The 22,688-nt window shown below is 44.8% G+C and overlaps 1 protein-coding gene across 1 annotated transcript; it reads right to left on the bottom strand.

Moving 5' to 3' along the window:
- Positions 1-15,012: 15,012 nt before the first annotated feature.
- LOC122933038 (carbonyl reductase [NADPH] 1-like) lies at positions 15,013-20,484 on the bottom strand. Its single transcript, XM_044287775.1, has 3 exons — positions 20,100-20,484; positions 16,223-16,330; positions 15,013-15,590 (listed from the first exon to the last, which is right to left on the bottom strand). Exons 1-3 carry the CDS (start codon positions 20,383-20,385, stop codon positions 15,154-15,156), a joined length of 831 nt encoding a protein of 276 aa, XP_044143710.1. The 5' UTR covers positions 20,386-20,484; the 3' UTR covers positions 15,013-15,153.
- Between the last annotated feature and the right edge of the window lie 2,204 nt (positions 20,485-22,688).

Raw genomic sequence — 22,688 nt, 5'->3', positions numbered from 1 at the left:
TTGAAGCATTAATAGTGACCATCCCCAAAACTAACAAGTCAACTGATGATCCCAAAAACTTCCGCCCTATATCCCTAAATACGGATATAAAGATATTCGCCAGAATCCTGTCGACCAGACTTGCCCCCCTCATCCCTCTATTAGTCCACTCCGACCAGGTCGGATTTGTCAAAGGACGTCAGATCCATGAAAACTCTAGGAGAGTCCTGAACATTCTCGCTCACCTACATAAAAAAAGACCCCTGCATTGTTTGTAACATTGGACGCCGAGAAAGCGTTCGACCGCATTTGCTGGTCCTTCTCCTTCGCGGTATTGGCCAAAATGGGCATAGCAGGCCCTATCCTCGCCTCGATCCAGGCCCTGTACAAAGACCCTTCAGCTAGGGTGTGGGTAAACGGATCCCTTTCTAAACCATTCACTATATCCAATGGGACCAGGCAAGGCTGCCCCTTTTCCCCTCTCATGTTCATTCTTTCTATTGAACCCCTTGCTCAAGCCCTACGGATGGGAGGGGAAGTGTCGGGCGTTAGGATCGCAGATCGCACTCATATACTGAGCCTATATGCAGATGATGTGATACTCACGCTTACCGACCCCACCTCTTCCTTACCCTCAGCCTTAGATACGATCTCCTATTTCGGTCAACTCTCCTATTATAAACTAAACTCCTCAAAATCCCAGGCCCTACCCCTTAATTTAGACCCCCGAACAGTGGCGTCCCTAAAAGAGAAATTTGACTTAGATTGGCAACTAAACCAAATTCAATATCTGGGTATTAATCTCACCTCCTCAACGCAGGGACTGTACTCAGCTAATTATCCGCCTCTTTTATCTAGTCTCAAGAAGGATCTAGAGCGCTATGATAAATTTGAAATTTCTTGGCTAGGTAGGTTAGCCACATTTCAAATGTTTGCCTTACCTAAACTCCTCTACCTATTCCGGGTCCTCCCCATCAAACTTTCTCTGTCTTATTTCTCCCAATGCAATAAGCTACTGAATAATTTCCTTTGGCATGGTAGGAAACCCAGAATAGCATCCAAAATTCTACAGACCAGGAAACAACAGGGCGGCATTAGTCTTCCTAACATATATGACTAATATCGTGCAACACAAATTGCCCAATTAGAGAGTTGGTGGAAGTTAGACTTTTCTAAACAGTGGACTCATATAGATTCCTCGGAGGTCCCAGGAGGTGATCTGAAAGCCTTACTGATAGCCTCACTAACTGACTCATTTAAAAAACCTGAGTGGAGCTTTCTTGTTACTAATGCTGTAGAATGCTGGATTCGTTACCACACCCTCACATCCAAAGGATCCCGTCCTACCTCAAGCCCTTTCCCATTAGTGACACTAGACTACCTTGTCCCGGATTTGGGAGTGAGTGCCTGGTACAAATATGGTATAACAGAGACCCCCCAGTTATTTCAAGATAACAGCCTATCCTCCTTTGAATGCCTACACAATACCTTTCAGGTCCCTAATGTTGAGTTCTACAAATTTCTCAGAATTAGGCATTTTCTAACAGACAATCCTTCTCTGCCATTGGCAAATGTGCGGATCCTGGAGCTCTGGTCGCTACCTAATCCGAAGCAAAAAACTCTTCGCCCCTTATACTCGCAGCTTAGTTGCAAAAACACCTTTACTATGTCTGCACCTCTCATAGGGTCTAAGTTAGGGTCTAAGTTCACGCCTACACAATGGCAATCAGCCTTCAAGTACGTGTCGAGCAACATTACCTGTGTGACCCAATATGAGTCATTTGTAAAGACCTCCCTGAGATGGTACTTTACCCCCGAAAGGCTGCACCTGATATATCCGACTGTCTCCCCCCTATGCTGGAGGAGCTGTGGTAATAAAGGCACGTTATACCACATATTGTGGACCTGTCCGGTAATTCAGGCATTCTGGGCAGAGGTTTTCTCCCTGATCTCCAGAATCACTGATTCGAGGTATTCCCTTGGTCCCCCCTCCCCTTCCTTAGCATTGCTGCTGATCGGTATCACAGAAATACCCATTGCCTACAGGGGTTTAGTATGTCACATCCTCCTTTCTGCCAAACTGGCTATCACCTCTAAATGGAAATCTATACATTCCCCTAAGATACTTGACGTAATTCAAAGGGTTAATAAAACATGCCTCTATGAACAAATCATGGCCATCGCAACCTTGAATAACAATTGCAATACCGTGAAATATGAGAGGACTTGGCGGGTGTGGAAGACATCACGATATATGTCCCCCTCCTAATCCTGATACCTGACTGGACAGAAGTCCTTGCAATGTGTTCCCTGTCTTCCCCCCCCCCCCCCCCTGGTACTTTACGAGGAACTGTTGGTTGTTCTGTATTACCTATTTAATGGCTCTACTCATTTGTGTTGCCTTATGTGTTATCTCCCCTGTCTGGGAGACATGTTATACACTTATGCCTGCACATGAGCTTTCTCACCTGCGTGTGAGTACTAACTGTGCTTGTTTGAAAATACTTCAATAAAAAACTTATTGATTCTAAAAAGTCGTCGCTATAAAAATAACTTTTGACCAAACGCCTCGGATGAACGGTGTTAAAAATATAAAATAAAAACGTGCCAAAACGTGCCATTTTTGCGCAAAATTTCAATTTGAATCCTTTTTGCCGGTAATAAAGCAAGGGTTAACAGCCAAACACAACTAAATATTTATTGCCCCGATTCTGTAGTTTGCAGAAACACCCCATATGTGGTCGTAAATGGCTCTATAGCCGCACGGCAGTGCATAGAACGAAGGGAACTCCATACGGTTTCTGGAAGGCAGATTTTGATGGACATTTTTTTTTTTTTACACCATGTCCCATTAGAAGCCCCCCCTGATGTAGCCTAGACTAGAAACTCCAAAAAAGTGACCCCATCTAAGAAACTACACCCCTCAAGGTATTCAAAAGTTACTTTACAAACTATGTTAACCCTTTAGGTGATCCACAAAACTAAATAGCGAATGTAGAAACAATTTTAGAATTTAATTTTTTTGTTACATTGCCTCAAAAAAGAGTAATATAGAGCAACCAAAAATCATATTTACCCCTAAAATAGTACCAAAACAACAACCACCTTATCCCATAGTTTCCTAGATGGGGTCACTTTTATGGAGTTTCTACTCTAGGGGTGCATCAGGAGGCTTGAAAGGGTACATGGTGTAAATAAACCAGTCCAGCAAAATCTGCCTTACAAAAACCATATGGCGTTCCCCTTCTTCTATGTCCTGCCGTTTAGCCAAATAGTAGTTTACGACCACATATGGGGTGTTTCTGCAAACTACAGAATCAGGGCAACCCATATTGAGTTTTGTTTGGCTGTTGACCTATTTTTTCCAGTGATAAAGTAAGGGTTAAAATTGAAAATTTTCCAAAAAATAGAAATTTAAAAATTGTTTCTCCATCTGCCATTAACTCTTGTGGAACACCTAAAGGGTTAACAAAGTTTGTAAACCCAGTTTTGAATACCTTGAGGGGTGTACTTTCTTAGATGGAGTCACTTTTTTGAAATTTCTATTCTAGGGGTGCAACCGGGGGCTTCAAATGGGACATGGTATAGACAAAACCAGTCCTGCAAAATCTGCCTTCCAAAACCCATATGGTGTTCCCCTCCTTCTATGTGCTCCCGTTTGGCCAAACAGTAGTTTACGACCACATATGGGGTGTTTTTGCAAACTACAGAATCAAGGCAACCCATATTGAGTTTTGTTTGGCAGTTAACCCTTGTTTTACTCCTGGAAAAAATTTATTATATTGGAAAATTGTCCAAAAAATAGAAATTTCGAAATTGTTTCTCCATCTGCCATTAACTCTTGTGGAACACCTAAAGGGTTAACAAAGTTTGTAAACCCAGTTTTGAATACCTTGAGGGGTGTACTTTCTTAGATGGAGTCACTTTTTTGAAATTTCTATTCTAGGGGTGCAACAGGGGGCTTCAAATGGGACATGGTATAAACAAAACCAGTCCTGCTAAATCTGCCTTCCAAAACCCATATGGTGTTCCCCTCCTTCTATGTGCTCCCGTTTGGCCAAACAGTAGTTTACGACCACATATGGGGTGTTTTTGCAAACTACAGAATCAGGGCAACCCATATTGAGTTTTGTTTGGCAGTTAACCCTTGTTTTACTCCTGTAAAAAATTGATTATATTGGAAAACATTTCCAAAAAATAGACATTTCGAAATTGTTTCTCCATCTGCCATTAACTCTTGTGGAACACCTAAAGGGTTAACAAAGTTTGTAAACCCAGTTTTGAATACCTTGAGGGGTGTACTTTCTTAGATGGAGTCACTTTTTTGAAATTTCTATTCTAGGGGTGCAACAGGGGGTTTCAAATCGCAAATGCACCATTTGGCAGCCGCATCCGTGATCCGTGTTTCCTGGCCGTGAAAAAAATAGGTCCTGTCCTATTTTTTTCACGGCCAACTGTTCACGGACCCATTCAAGTCAATGGGTCCGTGAAAAATCACGGATGCACACAAGATTGTCATCCGCGTCCGTGATCCGTGTCCGTGATCCGTGTCCGTTTTTTCCTATCATTTTAATGGCAAACTTGACTTATTTTTTTTTTTTCATTTTTCATGTCCGTGGATCCTCCAAAAATCAAGGAAGATCCACGGACGAAAAAACGGTCACGGACCTACGGACCCCGTTTTTGCAGACATAAAAAAAAAAACGGTTGTGTGCATGAGGCCTTACTCCTGGAAAAAAATTATTATATTGGAAAATTTTCCAAAAAATTGAAATTTCAAAATTGTTTCTCAATATGCCATTAACTCTTGTGGAAGACCTAAAGGGTTAATAAAGTTTGAAAAAACAGTTTTAAATACCTTGAGGGGTGTAGTTTCTAGAATGGGGTCATTTTTCGGAGGTTTCTATTATCTAAGCCTCACAATATGACTTCAAACCTGAACTGGTCCATAAAAAGTGGGATTTTGAAGATTTCAGAAAAATTTCAAAATTTGCTTCTAAACTTCTAAGCCTTGTAACATCCCCAAAAAATAAAATATCATTCCCACAATGGTACAAACATGAAGTAGACATATGGGGAATGTAAAGTCATCACAATTTTTGGGGGTATTACTATGTATTAAAGAAGTAGAGAAACTGAAACTTTGAAATTTGCTAATTTTTCTAAATGTTTGGTAAAATTTTAATTTTTTTATGCAAAAAAATTTACTTTTTTGACCCAATTTTAGCAGTGTCATGAAGTACAATATGTGACGAAAAAACAATCTCAGAACGGCCTGGGTAAGTCAAAGCGTTTTAAAGTTATGAGCACTTAAAGTGTCACTGGTCAGATTTGCAAAAAATGGCCAAGTCCTTAAAGGGACTCTGTCACCACTTTCTAACCCCCACTTTTTTAACTATCGTTTTATTCATGGTGCCCTTCTGATTACAGTTGTCATCTTATATGTTAGATCTGCGGTGCCGTTTAGGTAAAAAATCGATTTATATCACCTGTCAATCAGCTAGATAAGGTGCCCAGGGCGTTCCTCTCCTCTTGAATCTGCCGCCTGCCGCCGCCGCCGTTGGTGCCCAGCTCCTCCCCCGGTCTCGTCAGCGCTGCTTCAAACAACACAGATCCGCCTCCGGCTCTCCCTCAATGCCCCCTCCTTTTTTTCGGAAATCTCGCGTGTGCGCACAGGCCTGCGCCCGTGCGTACGCATCCTTTTCTCGCGCATGCGCATAACGCGAACTTAGAGCGATGATGCCGAAAGGATGCGTACGCACGGGCGAGATTTCCGAAAAAAAGGAGGGGGCATTGAGGGAGAGCCGGAGGCGGATCTGTGTTGTTTGAAGCAGCGCTGACGAGACCGGGGGAGGAGCTGGGCACCAACGGCGGCGGCGGCAGGCGGCAGATTCAAGAGGAGAGGAACGCCCTGGGCACCTTATCTAGCTGATTGACAGGTGATATAAATCGATTTTTTACCTAAACGGCACCGCAGATCTAACATATAAGATGACAACTGTAATCAGAAGGGCACCATGAATAAAACGATAGTTAAAAAAGTGGGGGTTAGAAAGTGGTGACAGAGTCCCTTTAAGGTGAAATAGGGCTGAGTCCTTAAGGGGTTAAGATGAAATAAGGCTGTGTCCCTAAGGGGTTAAAGAGGTTTGCTTCTTGTCCCAAACTCTCAACAGGAATGACTGAAGGACCCTCGAGTGGGCTTTTGATCACTTGACTGATGGAATGGTGGAAGTCATGAGACCTAGCACTGTCATGATATCCCTGACTGAGGATACCTTTAGCCGTTGAAATTTTTGGATTTTCTGGATTAAGTCTTCTTGTTTCTGATTCGGAAGGAAAGAAGACATAAGATGAGAGTCTAGCAGTACTCCCAGGAAAATTCTCCTCTGTGAGGGAAGAAGACAAGATTTCTGCTGGTTTAAGATCCACCCTAGATCTGAAAGGGAGTCTGACACTGTCTAGAGCTGAACCCGCAGATGACTCTGTTGGTGCCGCAATTAGGAAGTCGTCCAAGTACGGAATCAGTAGGATTTCCTCTATATGAAAGAATTTTGTTACATCCGCCATAATCTTTGCAAAGATTCTTGAGGCCAAACAAAGGGCGAACTGCAAAACTTGAAATTGGAAATGATGAACTCTTCCCTGCAACCATACTGCCATCATTAAATATTTCTGATCGTCTATGTGGATTGGGACATGGTAATAGGCATCTGAGAGGTCTAATGTGATTATAAAGCAATCCTTTGAGAGAAGATTGATTGCCGATTTTACCATCTCCTTCTTGAATCTCTTGTACACAATGTACTTGTTCAATTTCTTCAAATTTATTATTGCTCTGAAGGAGCCGTTTGGCTTTCTTTCTAGGAAGATTGAAGAGTAAAATCCCTTCTTTTCTTCCTCCAGTGGGACCTGTGCTATGGCTTACATTTGTAACAACAGAGCAATCTGCTGGTCCATCGCTTCTTGATTTTCTCCTTTTAGAACTGGATTCTCCAGATACCTGTCTGAAAGGAGATGCAGAAACTCCAAACAGTACCCTTCTTTTAAAGTTGAGAGCACCCAAGGGGAGGCATTAATCCTTTCACAGGCCAGATAAAAATATTTCAATCCCCCCCCCCCCCCACGGCCTTCTGCCAAAGGACGTGAAGCTTTATCAGGGTTGAACAAGAAACCCTTGTTTTTCCCTTTAGAAGATTGTCAGGAAGAACCAGGTTCTTTTTTCTTCTGGTCAAATCTATTACGTCTTTGGGGGCAAAAGGAGCGTCTCAATCCTTCAGGAACCCCTTTTTCCTATCCGAAGCTTTTTCTAGGATGTTGTCTAATGTGGTGCCAAAAACGCGATCGCCTTCACATGGTAGGGAACATAATCTATTCTCAGATGCAATATCTCTTGACCATGACCTCAACCAGATTCTTCAGCAGGAGGCATTGGAAAGAGCTGCCGTCTTAGCTTGACTATATCAGCTGAGGCATCTGCCAAGAAGTTAGAGGCTTGTTTGAGCATTGGGATGGATGTCTTTCCTGGGAGTGCCCAACTCAATGTGTTTTTCCAGCTGTCCCAGCCAATATTGCAGGCCTTAACATGGCTGTTGAGGACTCCCAGTTTTTTTTAAATCAGGGACTCGCATTTTTTATCCAAAGGGTTCTTGAGGAGCCCTAGATCTTCGAATTGCAGTGCGGATTATTGGAAAATCTTCGCTACTGGGGCGTCTACCTTAGGAGGTTTGTTCCACGAAGCTGAATCCTCTTCAGCAAATGGATACTTCCTTTTAAACATTTTTGAGGCAGATTGCCTCTTCTCAGGGTCCTTCCACTCATTCTGTATAAGGGTTTTAATGTTGTTGTGAACAGGAAAAACAAGTTTTTTTCTGTCTGAAAACATTTGGTCTTGAACTGACATAGGTTCTCTGGGTTCTTCCAAATTAATTGTCGCTCTGATAGTTTTTATTAGTGATTCAGTCTCTTCAATTGAACAGAGCGGCCATCCCGGAGCACTTTCTGAGACATTAGAGCTTGGGTCACAGAAAACTTCCTCTTCATCGCAGTCAGAAGCCTGCTCTTCCGTAAGGGTATTTGAAGTGGAAGCCCTAGAAGGGATGGCGCACAATTTTGCCTCAACCACCGCCCCGACTTCCTTTTTAGCTCTGTAAAAGACAGGCCTAATAGAGAACTGTCACCCAGGAGGAAGAGCCCTGTGCACATAAGGGAGAAAAGTGAATGTATAATAAACATAGTCCTCAGGGAGGAGGCTTACCGGGCTGGAGGGCCTGGAGGCATCAGTGGATTTGCGGGTGGTCTCACTTTCCTGTAGAGGCATGCTGCCCAGGAATTGCTGTCCACCGTGGAAGGGAGAACATGTGAGGACTAGCGTTCTCCCCTTTTACATTCGGGAGCTTCCCTGGCCCAAAGGAATGCCCCCTTTTTCCACTGCCTTGCCGGGAAAAGAAGCCCGGGGATGCCGACACCCGCCGGACTTATACCAAGAGCGGGAAGGAGCGCACCGTATTGCTCCGCGACCCCTCCTCCTGCAGCGGCCCTCTGGACAAGCCGGGATAACAAACCTGAAGGCCCTGCACACATTGCTGATCTATGATACTGCCTTCAGAGGGACAGGAAACAACTGGAAAAGGTAAGAGGGAGGGGGCCCTTTATTGGCTGATTTCAGAGTTGTTTCCTCTCCCTGAGAAGGCAGGATATCCTCCAGGTGGTGCCATTGTGGAGGCGTGGGGAAAATTGATATTTTACTGTGCAAACCTTCTACAAGATAATTAATAAATATATTGAAGAGAATAGGGCCCAATACTGACCCCTGTGGTACCCCACTAGTGACAGTGACCCCTCTAATACTGACCCTATCTATCTGTACCATTGATAACCACCCTCTGTTTTCTATCACTGAGCCAGTTACTTACCCACATAGAGACATTTTCTCCAGTACAAGCATCAGGGGAGGGCTGGCAGCCTTAGTCCTGTAGGGCAAATCCAGTCAAGTGGTCCATTTTAGCCCCGCCCACTATTAAAAGCCCCTCCTACATATAATAGGCCACTCCCAACAAACATTGTACAGCTGAAATTCTCTAGTTGAGGCCTGTCTCTACACATCATACGGAGACGGGAGGCCTACAATAAACAGCAGGCTACAGCCAGGAAGCTCCGCTCTCCTCCCTCCCCTGATCCTGCTCAAGGCTTGTGGTCCCCCCCACCATCTGCCACCCGCCCGTTGCCTGCTGCCCCCTTTCGTCATCCTCACCCAGCTCTGAATCCTCCTTCTGCAAATGGCAGGAGGAGGAGCCGGAGCATCTCCTCTCCTACATAGTACCACATACCTCTTACATCCAGTGATGTCACCTTTGTTGTAGACGTTCTCTTTCTTTATGCTCTCCATTCAGACCAGACCGCCATGATGATTTTTCAGCCATCTCCTGTCTCTGCAGAGATTGAGAAACAGACATTAGTTTGCCACATTTCAATCATCTTCACATCTTCTGAACACCCTTTCCTGCCACCCCCAATACTATACTGCAGAAACAGTCCCCCTGGAAATACTACTACCACACAGATAGTGCCCCAATACTGTGCCCGCTGTGCCCCCAATACAATACTACAGAAACAGTCCCCCTGGAAATACTACTACCACACAGATAGTGCCCCCAATACTGTGCCCGCTGTGCCCCTAATACTATACTGCAGAAACAGTACCTCTGGGAATACTACTACCACACAAATAGTGCCCCCTTAAACAATTATTGGCACACAGGGTTCTAAAAAATAACTGCGCCCAGACACTAATAGTATAAAGATAATGTCCCCCAAAAATAATTGTGCTAAGCTGATACTATGCCAGGGTGCCCCCAAAGAAACAGTGCTCCCCAAAATCCCACCAATAGAAATAATTCTCTGCCAGAGCACACTTAGTAGTAATAATGCCCCTATAGTGCCCTAGTAATCATGTTCCTCATAGCCCCCCAGTAGTAGTAAAGCTCCCCATAATACACCGTAGTAGTAATTATTCTCCCTATAATATGACAGTACATGAAATACCCCCACTTAGTGCCCGCAGTTGAGCTAATGTCTCCATAATGTATGCCAGTATAAAATACCCCTATATAGTGCCCCAGTAAATGCCCTCATAGTGCTCCTCTCCCCCTTCCCCATAGTGTCCCCCATAATATGCCAGTAAAAAAATGCCCCTCCTTAGTACCCCCAGCAAATGCCCCTATAGTGCTCCTCTCCCCTACAATGTGCCAGTAAAAAAATGCCCCTTCTTAGTGCCACCATATGCCCCAATAGTGCTCTACTCCCCCGATAGTGCCCCCAAATAATGCCCCATAGTGCCGCTCTCCCCTATAGTGCCTCCCATAATGTGCCAGTAAAAAATGCCGCCTTAGTGCCACCAAATGCCATAGTGCCCCCCATAATGTTTCAATACAAAAGGCCCCTTTAGAGCCCCCACTTCCCCATAGTGCCCCCAAATAATCCCCCTATAGTAAAACCAGATGCCCCATAGTGCTTCTCTCCCCTATAGTGCCCCCCAGAATGTGCCAATAATTAAAAAAAGCCCCTTTAGAGCCCCCAGATACCGCCATAGTGCTCCTCTCCCCCATGGTGCCCCCCCATAATGTGCCAGTAAGAAATGCCCCCATAGTGCCAGCTCCTCCAATAGTGCCAGCTCCTCTCATAGTGTAAGGCCCCCCCCATAGTGTCAGCCCCCCCATAGTGCCAGCTCCACCTATAGTGCAAGCCCCCCCATAGTGCCAGCCCCCCCATAGCCATAGTGACAGCTCCCCCTGCAAACAAAAAAAAACCAAACACTAATACTTACCTCCATCAGCAGCGATGCAGGCCTGTGTCCCTGCTGTGTGCTGCCCGACTCAGGCGGCGCGATGATAATGACGTCATCGCGCTGCCTGAGCCGGCCTCTGATAGGCTGCAGGCATTAGTGCCTGCGGCCTATCAGAAGAACAGGGGAGGGACACACCTCTCCCCCCTGCCCCACAGCACACAGCCGCCACCACCTCCGCCGCAATTACATCTAGGGCCGCGCCGCCTGTGGTGATCGGCGGTGCGGCCCTGAAGAATAAAAAATAAAAATAATTTTTGTTAAAGACGGGTGGCCCAGCGGCCGTTTTTTTAGGGCGTCCTGGGGGGCAATTGCCTCCCTGCCCCCCAGCCCAGCACAGCCCGCCCCTGACAAGCATTCTCATTTTATATACTAACCTTTTATGTGGTACAGTGTCAAATGCTTTGGAGAAGTCCAGATACACGACATCCATTGATTCACCGCTGTCAAGTCTAGAACTTATCTCCTCATAGAAACTGATTAAATTAGTTTGACATGACCGATCCCTCATGAAGCCATGCTGATATGGCGTTATTTGCTTATTTTTATCGAGGTACTTCAAGATAGCATTTCATAGAAAACCTTCAAACAGTTTACCCACGACAGATGTTAAACTTACCATCCTATAGTTTCTGGGCTCTGTTTTCAGACCCTTTTTGAACATTGGCACCACATTTGCTATGCGCCAATCCTGTGGAACAGAACTGTCAGTATAGAGTCCTTAAAGGGAGTCTGTCAACATTTGGACATTACAGACCGCTTACATAGCGTTCTGGCATAACTTTAGATGAATAAAATCGGACCTTTGTTGCGTTCTTCTGCGGTTCACCTGCGGCAAAAACAGGCTTTTATTCATATGTAAATGAGGGCTCACAAGAGCCCAGGGGCGGCGTTCACTTCTTTGGAGCCCAGGCTGCTCATCCTCTTTTGTTAATATCCCCGCCCCGGCCTCTGCACGCCCTTCTCTTCCCTTGTGTCCTCCTCCTCCTCCCAGCGAAATCCCGCACCTGCGGTCTGCCTCACTTGGCCGGGGCATGTGCACTGCGATGCCCACTGTGGGCACTGAATAGAGGAGCTACTGCGCATGCTCTGACCAACGGCGCAAACCCAGATGCAAGGAGGCAGATCAGAGTAGAGCAGAAGAGGACGGCATCGCAGTGCTCATGCCCCGGTGAAGCGAGGCAGAGCGCAGACGCAGTATTTCGCTGGGAGAGGAGGAGGACACAAGGGAAGAGAAGGGCGGGCAGAGGCTGGGGCGGGGATATTACCAAAAGAGAATGAGCAGCCTGGGCTCCGCGCCAAAGAAGTTAATGCCGCCCTTGCGAGCCCTCATTTACATATAAATAGTAGCCCGTTTTTGCCGCAGGTGAACCGCAGAAAAACGCAACAAAGGTACCATTTGATTCATCTACAGTTATGCCAGAACGCTATGTAAGCAGTCTATAATGTCCAAATGTGGTGACAGACTCCCTTTAAATATCAGAAATAAGGATCTGGCTATGACATTACTTAATTATCTTAGGATACGGGGTGTATGCCATCTGGTCCTGGCGATTTGTCTATTTTAATCTTTTTAAGATGCCGCAGTACTCTCTGGGTCAGACAGGGCACTTTTAATGGGGAATTTACTTTTACATTCTGCATTTCATCTGACAGTTTATTTTCTTCAGTGAATACAGTGGAGAGAAAAAATATTTAATAGCTTTGTTTTCTCCTCATTGCTGTCTGCAACTCCCCCCTCATTACTCTGCAAAGGGCCGACACCTTCAGATTTATACTTTTTACCATTTATATAACTGAAGAACATTTTAGGGTTAGTTTTACTCTTTGGCAATTTATCTCTCTAGTTTGTTTGACTGCCTTTATTTGTCTTTTACATATTCTATTTTCTTCCTTATAGTTTTTCAGTGCTTCCTCGCACTCCTCCTGTTTTAGTGATTTAAATGCTTTATTTTTGTCATGTATTGCTTTCTTTACAATTCTATTTATCCACATAGTTTTTTTTCTTGTTCCTTATCCTTTTATTCCCATAAAGTATGTACCTCCCACAATTAGATTTTAAGATGGTTTCAAAAATATCCAATTTTGTGGCTGTATTTTTATTTTTGAGGACTTTGTCCCAGTTAGTAGCCTATGGCCTCTCTAAGGCTACCTTCACACTCTCGCTTTGGGCAGATCCGTCATGGATCTTCAAAAACTGATTTATTACAATAATACAACTGCATGCATCTGTCATGAACGGATCCGTTTGTATTATCTGTAACACAGCCAATGAACTCTATTGAAAGTGCCTGATTGTGTCAGAGAAAACGGATCCATCCCCATTGACTTACATTGTGTGCCAGGACGGATCCATTTGGCTCAGTTTCGTCAGACGGACACCAAAAGGAGTGTCCGCCTCCAGAGCGGAATGGAGACTGATCGGAGGAAAACTGATGCATTCTGAGCGGATCCTTTTCCATTCAGAATGCATTAGGGCAAAACTAATATGTTTTGGACCGCTTGTGAGAGCCCTGAACAGATCTAACAAATGGAAAGCCAAGACGTGAGTGTGAAAGTAGCCTTAGTTGGCTAAATTTAGCTTTTTTGAAGTTGGTATTTTTGTTCCTCCCTTAAGAAACACTCTTTTGAATGACAATTGGAAGGTTATTACTTTATGGTCACCATTTCCCAGGTGTCCCCCGACCTGCACATCTGTTGTTCTGTCAGGTCTATTGGTTAATACTAAGTCCAGTATGGTCGTCCTGAACCAGTTGGGAAAGGTAATGGTCTTTGGTTATTGCCAAGAACCTGTTTCCTTTATGAGATGTACAAGTTTCAGTTTCCCAGTCTATATCTGGGTAGTTGAAGTCCCCCATAATAACCACCTCGTTATGATTTGCCGTGCAGTTTTACAACATTTTTCTATGAATAGCTGTGTAATCAATTCATCCTTGTTTTTATCAAGGATGAGTTCATGTTTTTACTGGTGCCATTTAGGGATACACATGACTTATGATACATATACATTTTTATTCCGTGTTTTGCATGGCAGGATAAACAAAAAAAAAGAAGAAGAAAAAACAGCAGGTCTGCCATTTTTTAACAAGTAGGTTAAAGAGAGTCTGTCAGCAGTCAGACCATGCTAAATTGCTGACAGCATTAAGTAGGGGCTTGAAAAATGAGTGGAAAAATACCTTTTTCTGGAGCTTTTATCGTTTGCAGTAGTGAAAATATAAAGTTTTAACCTGAAAGATTGTGCTCAAGCAAATGCACTGTAGACCTGTCCCCTCTTCTGACATGCCTGTTTTAGTAACTACTTGCATTCCCCATGTAATAACTCTGGAGCATCTATTCTTATGACTATGTTGTGCCATTCCTTTATTATTTCAACTAGTAGTTATGAATGAATTGCTAGCATTCTGCAGTAAGGGTACAGAGGGGAGGTAACCAGTTGGGGGTGTGTACCTGCACAGTCTAAAAATTGCTGTGACACGCCCCCAACTGGTTACCACCCCTCTGTACCCTTTTCTGCAGACTGCTAGCAATTTATTCACAAGTCTAGTAGAAATAAACGTAAATAATATTTCAATAAATTAAAAAAGACAAAAAAAAAATTCTAGTAGAAATAATAAAGGAATGGCACAACGTAGAGCCAAAAGAATAGATGCTCCAGAATTGTTATTACATGGGGAAGGCATGAGGCTATTAAAGCAGGCGTGTCAGGAGCGGTGACAGGTCCTCTTTAACTGTGATGCGCTCTCTGCATTGAGTCGTTTCACAGCTGTAACATCCACGTAGGAGACCACTGCAGCCACCACTCAGAGCAGAGGGGATGGGCTGTGAAGTGCAGCTCCGACTCCTGAGCACTTGCAGGAGCAGGACCAGCCAGAATAAAATGTCATATTCACACTACTCCTAATGATAAAAGCCTTACAAGCGACAGGTTTGTCTTGCTCAGTTCTGTCAGCAGTTTAGCATTGTCAAAACTGCTCACAATCTGCATGTGGTTATTCTTCAAGTTTTCTGTTGTGACACTGGTATAGTCCACAACCGCACCACAGTCACCCTTGATGACTTAAGGGGGAACTAGACCTAAGAAAAGTGGTAATGCCAAGTGTCATGTTGAATTTTTGGTTCCTTAGCTATTATTTTGTATTGTAAATGTCTCACATTCTCTTCTGAGCTATCATACAAGATCAGGAAGCCACACATTTCAGGTAACATCTTCATTTATTTGTACATATAAAACTACATCTTACAGGAAAAATAGCCCACCAATATATCAATAAGTATACATTAAGGCCAAGAGCTGACTTAAGGGCACCGCGGTTGGATTCACTGGCATCTGACGTCTACCAGGGAACAACTTTCTTTTCGCTGACCAGCTCCCCATATGGTGAATCCGCTGAAACAGGAAGAAGGGCCAAATATACTGGGGTAACAGCACCTTCATCTGGGGACTTGGTAGCATTTGGACCTGCCATATCAGTCCTCACCCACCCTGGGCAGCAGGCATTGAGTAGAATGCCCTCTCCCTTTCTGGTCTCCTTTAACTGACGAGCTTGAATTCTGGACAACACTGTTACACCGATTTTGGACACCCCATAAGCAGTGTTTGGCCAGCCCTTTTCTTCATGGACTCCGTTCTTGGTATCTTCCACAAACTTTTGCATCAGCTTCACCAGCTCGTCCTCAGTGATTGTGTCACTGCGGAACTTCTCCTGAAGTTCAGGGCTGCACTTGGCGAGGGCGGAGGGGCTGACCATGCTGGAGACATTGACAACTCTTCCTGTAAGAGAACAAATATATGGCGTTTATGAAGCACCATAGAAAATTAATGCCGACTGTAAGCTATTTACATGATGTCTATGGAGGCTATAAACCCTCATCTTTATCCTGATGTTGGGTGGGATTTCTCCTTCCTGATGCTATTGTTCCCCACTGTGTTGGAGGTACATGGCAACCGCTCATCTCCCCTGAGCCTTAATTAAGTCTACAGCTAGCTGGCACTACACTGAAAATATGGGACTATCCTTTTCTGAGAAGATGGAGGAAAACTTTAAATGAGTTTTCCGGGTGTTTAATATTAATGACCTATCCTCAGGATAAGTCATCCATACCTGATCGGCACTCCTATCGATCAGCTATCTGAAGAGGATCAGCGCATCCTTCTCTCAGCTTACTAAGCACAGCGCCGTACATTTTATAGTGGCTGTGCTTGGTATAGCAGCTCAGCCTCACTAGAATGGGACTGAGCTACGTCTAGGCCATGTGACCGATGAACAAGAGGTCACTGGCCTTGGAAGGTGCCACGGTGCTCATGGCTTCAAACAGCTGATCACTGGGGGGTGCTGGGAAGATAAGTCATCAATACTACACACACGTACAAACCATTTAAATAGTCCATCACTGTATACTCACCATTTGGTTTAATCAGTGGAAGAAGCTCGTTGGAAACATCGAGAGTGCCAAAGAAGTTGGTCTTCAAAGTAACTTCTGCTTGGGTGGCAAATGGGGTTGTGTCAGCAACTGGAAAAGTCAAACATTGAAATAACATGAGGTTTGGGCCATGTTTAGGTCCAGCAAGTTGTATATTTTTGGTACGTCATCAAAGAAGAGTAACGGGCATGTGTAACCAACTTTCTACCAGGAACACAAGGACCAGGCCCCATCAACTGCAGTGGGGGCCATTCATAGCCTATCAAATTAAGGGCTCATGCACACAACCACTGTCGACCAGTGCCCGTATTGCAGACCACAAGCCGCGCTTCCGTAATATACAGGCACCAGCCGTTTGTGCACCACTATGGAGAGTTTCCGAGGTTTTCTGTCTGTGCCTCCGCACCGCAAAAAAAAAAACATGTTCTATTTCTTTGCGGTGCGGACGGATCACTGATCTATTAAAGTTTAATGGGTCTGCATCCGTCTGTGTCAGCCACCCGGACGGTGTCCTTGCATTGGGGACTGCAATCTGCGCTCCCCAATGCACAGAATGGGCGGCACATGTTCGTGTGCATGAGCCCTAATGACATTGTGGGAAAAAAAACCTTTGTAGTAAAAAGGATAGAGAAAGTAAAAACATAATTTATATAAACTAAGCATAATAAAAAAGGATGTGTCTAAAGTCCGTGGCAATATTAACAATAGTTATAATCTTTATTTATATAGCGCCACCATATTCTGCAGAGCTTTACTATTCACAGGGTTCATGTACAGAACAAAAGACATCCCCGTTACGGATTCAAAATTCCGTTATGGTCCGTGGTAGTGGAATCCATAAAGGGATTCTTCAATAACCCGAACTTTAGACGCAGAACTTAAAACACAAGTTCGCTCAACATTAAACACAACGTAACTGGCTAATATACAACTGAATCACTAGGGGTGAGGGCTCTGCTCGCCAGAGCTTACAATCTATGTACTTGTGGTTCCTCAGCAATCAGTTGACGGCATGCAGCACTATATTGTCTCGCACCAGTTCCATTATAGTCAGTGGGATCTGTCGGCACCAGTTCTGTATGTCATTTAACAGACCTGGCGCTTAAATTTTTTTTTTCTGGTCCTAGATATGTGAACTTACTCATAAGTGGAAGGACTTGTGTGTTATGAATTTACTTGTAGATTTCTTTTAGACTTTAAAAATCTGAAACGCGTGAAACTAGCCTTAAAATTCTGATGGCCATTCTTATTTCCTTTGCTCTGACAGTACAAGACTTCTTTGTTTATTGGCCTCACATATTAAATTACTTGGCCTCAATAATCTTCCAGATATGACATATGTTTTACAGCTTTGTACGGATCTGCTGTGACATTTGTGCAGTTACCAGCCACTGATTGATGTATACAGCTGATGCATGTGAGCTGTGGACATCGGTTCTCCAACAATTGCAGGAAATTCAGTGGTTAATTTAGGACTTCCAGAAGAGCGATTTTAGCTTTGACCACTACATGTGGTTATTAGTGTGATATGCTGACGGAGCATCTCCAGTATTTGTACCGCTCATCTTTATCGAAGCTATATATCACATAGAAGCCTGAACGATACAGAGACTGACGGACGGCGGTCCTGCACATACGATTTTTTTTTTAAGTTTGGCATTTTTGTTCCTCCCTGAAGAAACGCTCTTTTGAATGATAATTGGAAGGTTATTACTGTATGGTCACCATTTCCCAGGTGTCCCCCGACCTGCACGTCTGTTGTTCTGTCAGGTCTATTGGTTAATACTAAGTCCAGTATGGCCGTCCCTCTAGTCGGGTCCTGAACCAGTTGGGAGAGGTAATTGTCTTTGGTTATTGCCAAGAACCTGTTTCCCGTATGAGATGTACAGCTCTCAGTTTCCCAGTCTATATCTGGGTAGTTGAAGTCCCCCCATAATAACCACATTTTTCCATCAATAGCGGTGTAATCATTTCATCCTTGTTTTTATCATATTTTACTGGTGCCATTTAGGGATACACATGACTTATGATACATATCAATTTTTATTCAATGTTTTGCATTGAATGAACCCAAAAAAGAAGAAAAAAAACCACAGCAGGTCTGCCATATTATATATATATTTTTTTAAGTGTGGGTTAAAGAGAGTCTGTCAGCAGTTTTGACCATGCTAAATTGCTGTCAGCATTAAAGGGGTTTTCTAATCTCAGACAATGGGGGCAAATCGCTAAGCTATGCCCCCATTGTCTTATAAGTGGGCTGGGACCCGCACCTTTATCGAGAATGGAGCCCTGAAAGTGAAGGAGAGCACACTGCGCATGCACAGCCACCCTCCATTTATTTCTATGGGGCCGCCGAAAATAGCAGAGCGTTGGCTCGGCTAGTGCCGTCTGCCCCATAGAAATGAATGGGAGCATGGGAGAGGCGGGGATTAGCGCTTGGTGGTGGACGGACCACGTGAAATCTGGGGTCCTCCAGCCACAGCGCTCACCGCTCTGTTCTCGATATAGGTGCGGGTCTCAGCGGTGGGACCCGCACCTACCAGACAATGGGGGCATATCCTAGCGATATGCCCCCATTGTCTAAGATGGGAATACCCATTTAAGTAGAGGCGGGCTGGGAAAAGCAGTGGAAACATACCTTTTTCTGGAGCATTTATCAATTGGAGTAGTGAAAATATAAAAGTTTTAACCTGAAAGAGTGTGCTCAAGCAAATGCACTACCGCATTCCCCATTTACCGTATTTTTCACCCTATAAGACGCACTTTCCCCCCCCCCCCCAAAAAAGGGGGAAATGGCAGTGCGTCTTATGGGGCAAATGCTGCCATTTAACACTGATACATTGCCGGCCCCGATGGTGCACAGCGCGGCCGGGGATGTATCACGGGGAGAGAGGAGGGGCCGGCAACTGATATTGGAATGGCAGCGGGGCCCGGTGCAGTCACTGTATTCTATTACACCGGGCCCCGCTCACTGTAGTATTCATATGTAACCTGTAGGCATGGGAGCTATAGAAATCCTCTGACGCAGTATCGCAATCCACGTAGTACTCGCTCGAAACTCCATTGGCAGGCAGGCCGGGCGGCAGCGTAACGTCACTCACTACGTCACGCGCCTGCTCCATTCATAAAGTGGGAGGAGCAGGCGCGTGACGTAGTGAGTGACGTTACGCTGCCGCCCGGCCTGCCTGCCACTGGAGTTTCGAGCGAGTACTACGTGGATTGCGATACTGCGTCAGAGGATTTCTATCGTTTAATAAAGCTCCCATGCCTACAGGTTACATATGAATACTACAGTGAGCGGGGCCAAGTTGAATGGGTCTGCGTCAGCCACCCGGACGGTGCCCGTGCATTGGGGACTGCAATTTGCGCTCCCCAATGCACAGAATGGGCGGCACATGTTCGTGTGCATGAGCCCTAATGACATTGTGGGAAAAAGATAAAAATACAGAAAGTAAAAAAAATTAAAAATGTATATAAATAAAGCATAATAAAAAGGATGTGTCTGTAGTCCGTGGTAGTAATAATCTTTATTTATATAGCGCCACCATATTCCGCAGCGCTTTACTATTCACAGGGTTCATGTACATAACAAAAGACATCACAACGTAACTGGCTAATATACAACTGAATCACTAGGGGTGAGGGCTCTGCTCACAAGAGCTTACAATCTATGTACTTGTGGATGCTCAGCAATCAGGTGACGGCATGCAGCACTATATTGTCTCGCACCAGTTCCATTATAGTCAGTGGGATCTGTCGGCACCAGTTCTGTATGTCATTTAACAGACCTGGCGCTTACATTATTTTTTATTTTCTGGCCCTAGATATGTGAACTTACTCATAAGTGGCAAGGACTTACCTTTAAATGCAATTCCTGCATTATTGATCAGCACGTCCAGACCACCATACTTTGCCTTCAGGAAATCCCTTAGAGCCTGGATACTGGTCAGGTCATTGATGTCCAGCTGATGGAAGAGCGGGGACAACCCTTCCTTATTCAGGGCCTTGACAGCTTCTTCTCCAAGGTTGGGGCTCCTGGCTGTCAGATACACGTCTCCCTGGAACTGCTTGCACAAGGCCTTGACCACAGCTAGCCCAACTCCTTTATTGCCCCCTGTGACTAATGCAACCCTCACCCCGGCCATGCTGATAGTGACTGCAACAATGTGCACGAGAAGAGCGAAGGAAATGCACAGGAGGCAGACAGGGCTTGTACTCACAGGAGGCAGTGATGGCAAACTGCTCCTCCCTGCAAGGCCAGGGCTGAGGCCTGCCTCCTTCTTATAGAGCTGTGTTATGCTGCTGCCCTCTGCTGGTCACAGAGGTGAACTACCATACTAGATTATGTAAGGGCACATTCACATTGGCTCCTGACATATTTGCCTAATTTCTATGGACCTGACATATACAGGGTTGTAATTTCCAATCACTACAGCTATTATTAACGACGTGCGTCTATAGGCAGCGGCATATATCCGTGCCAGATGTTCACTGGGCAAGATTCATCAAAAACCAGTGCATGGTAAAAGTGGAATAGTCGCCCATATCAATCAATTAGACTCCATCTTTTCAGTTTTTGGAGGCCCTTTTGAAAAGCAGCAACCTAATTGGATGCCATGAAGAACTACGGCACTTTTTTTTATTACACTGACTTTCGGTGGGGGTACGACTACTGAGACCCCATTGATCACGAAAATGGGGGACACTGTCCGGAGGGGTGATCCTGCCTCTCTATGTGGCTGCCTCGGTCATAGAGATGAATTGGGGCGACAGCACGCGTGGATGGCGGTCACCCCGGGTGGTCTCAGTGGTCAGACCTGCCGCCCACCGCCATTCAGGGGTCCCAACAATACAGATATGGATAAAAATGGTGGCACCAGATGTCATATGATGCAAATGAACAGCGACTGATGATCTCGTTATTGGGGAGATTTAGGCTACTTTCACACTAGCGTTTTTACTGGATCCGGCGGGGCGCAGCAAAAACGCTTCCGTTACTGATAATACAACCGTCTGCAAGTCAATGGGGGACGGATCTTTTCTATTGTGTCAGATTGTGTCAGAGAAAACGGATCGGTCCCCATTGACTTGCATTGTGTTTCAGGACGGATCCGTCTTGCTTCACATCCCATGATGGAAAGAAACCTGCTGCTTGCTGCGGTTTGCTCTCTGGTATGGGAACGCAACCAAACGGAACGGAATGCATTTTGGAGCGTTCTGTTCAGTTACGCTTTGTCCCCATGGACAATGAATGGGGACAAAACTCAAGCGTTTTTCTCTGGTATTGAGATCCTATGACGGATTTCAATACCGAAAAATAGAAGCGCTAGTGTGAAAATAGCCGTAGCACAGCTGGTGCAAAGGAAAACTGACTTAGGCCTCATGCACACGACCGTATGTGTTTTGCAGTCTGCAAATTGTGGATCCGAAAAAAAAATGAAAAAAATAAACGGATGACGTCCGTATTGCATCCTTTTTTTTTTGGGCGGATCTGTTATTTTTGCGGATCCATTGTAATAATGACTATCCTTGTCCGAAAACTAGAAAAAAATAGGACAAGCACTATTTTTTGCGGGGCTAAGGAACGGACATACTGATGCGGAACAGCACATGGTGTGCTGTGCGCATTTTTTGCGGACCCATTGATTGAAATGAATGGGTCTTCACCCTATCCGCAAAAAAAAAAAAAGGAATGGACACGGAAACAAAATACATTCGTGTGCATGAGGCCTTAGGCTGAGTTTACATCACCGTTTAGCTTTCCGTTCTTCTGATCCGTCAGAAGAAGAGAGAGAGAGAAAAAAAACAGGATCCTGTTGCATCAGTTATGCATAGGATTGCAATGGATCCGTTTTTTTACAGGATCCAGTGAGAAAAAACGGATCCTGTTGCATCAGTTGTCATCCGTTTGAGCCATTTCCATCTGAGATCCGTTTTTGTTTTTTAGACGGAAACAAAAGTACTGAATGCAGGACTTGGCTGTTCTTCCTTCTGCATGTCTCCAAGCTCTGCTTCCTGGGCAGAGATATGTGGTGGCAAAGGCTCTGCTTTTAGAGTCTGATGTGGGGTCACCGCTGCAGTACCTGCCATCCAGGCCATACCTCGATCCATCCACATAGAGCACATGATCTGGATTATCTAATGGCTGATCTACCACATGGTCAAACCCCGTTGTCTCTTGTGACATCATCTGCAAACAGTCATGAGCCTCTTCCTCTGGATCTGGAAGAAAAGTTTTTAAGTGCCCTAACTCTTCCCTCCCCCCTTGCTCCAGAGGCAATAGGGTGGCCGGGTTCAACGTATTGCACCTTTGGACAGTAACATTGTCAAGCAACAAAATGGAACACGGGCAATTCTGAGCAAAGGGATGTCCTCCACAACCTTCTTACGTTCAGAGGTGAGATGTTTCACACCAGGTGAAATACAATGCCCCAGAAAGGTTACAGTA

The sequence above is a fragment of the Bufo gargarizans genome, chromosome 3, assembly GCF_014858855.1.
Source record: "Bufo gargarizans isolate SCDJY-AF-19 chromosome 3, ASM1485885v1, whole genome shotgun sequence".
Classification (NCBI taxonomy): Eukaryota; Metazoa; Chordata; class Amphibia; order Anura; family Bufonidae; genus Bufo; species Bufo gargarizans.
The sequence above is the reverse complement of the archived record's forward strand: the minus strand, read 5'-3'. Positions and strand labels throughout refer to the sequence as shown.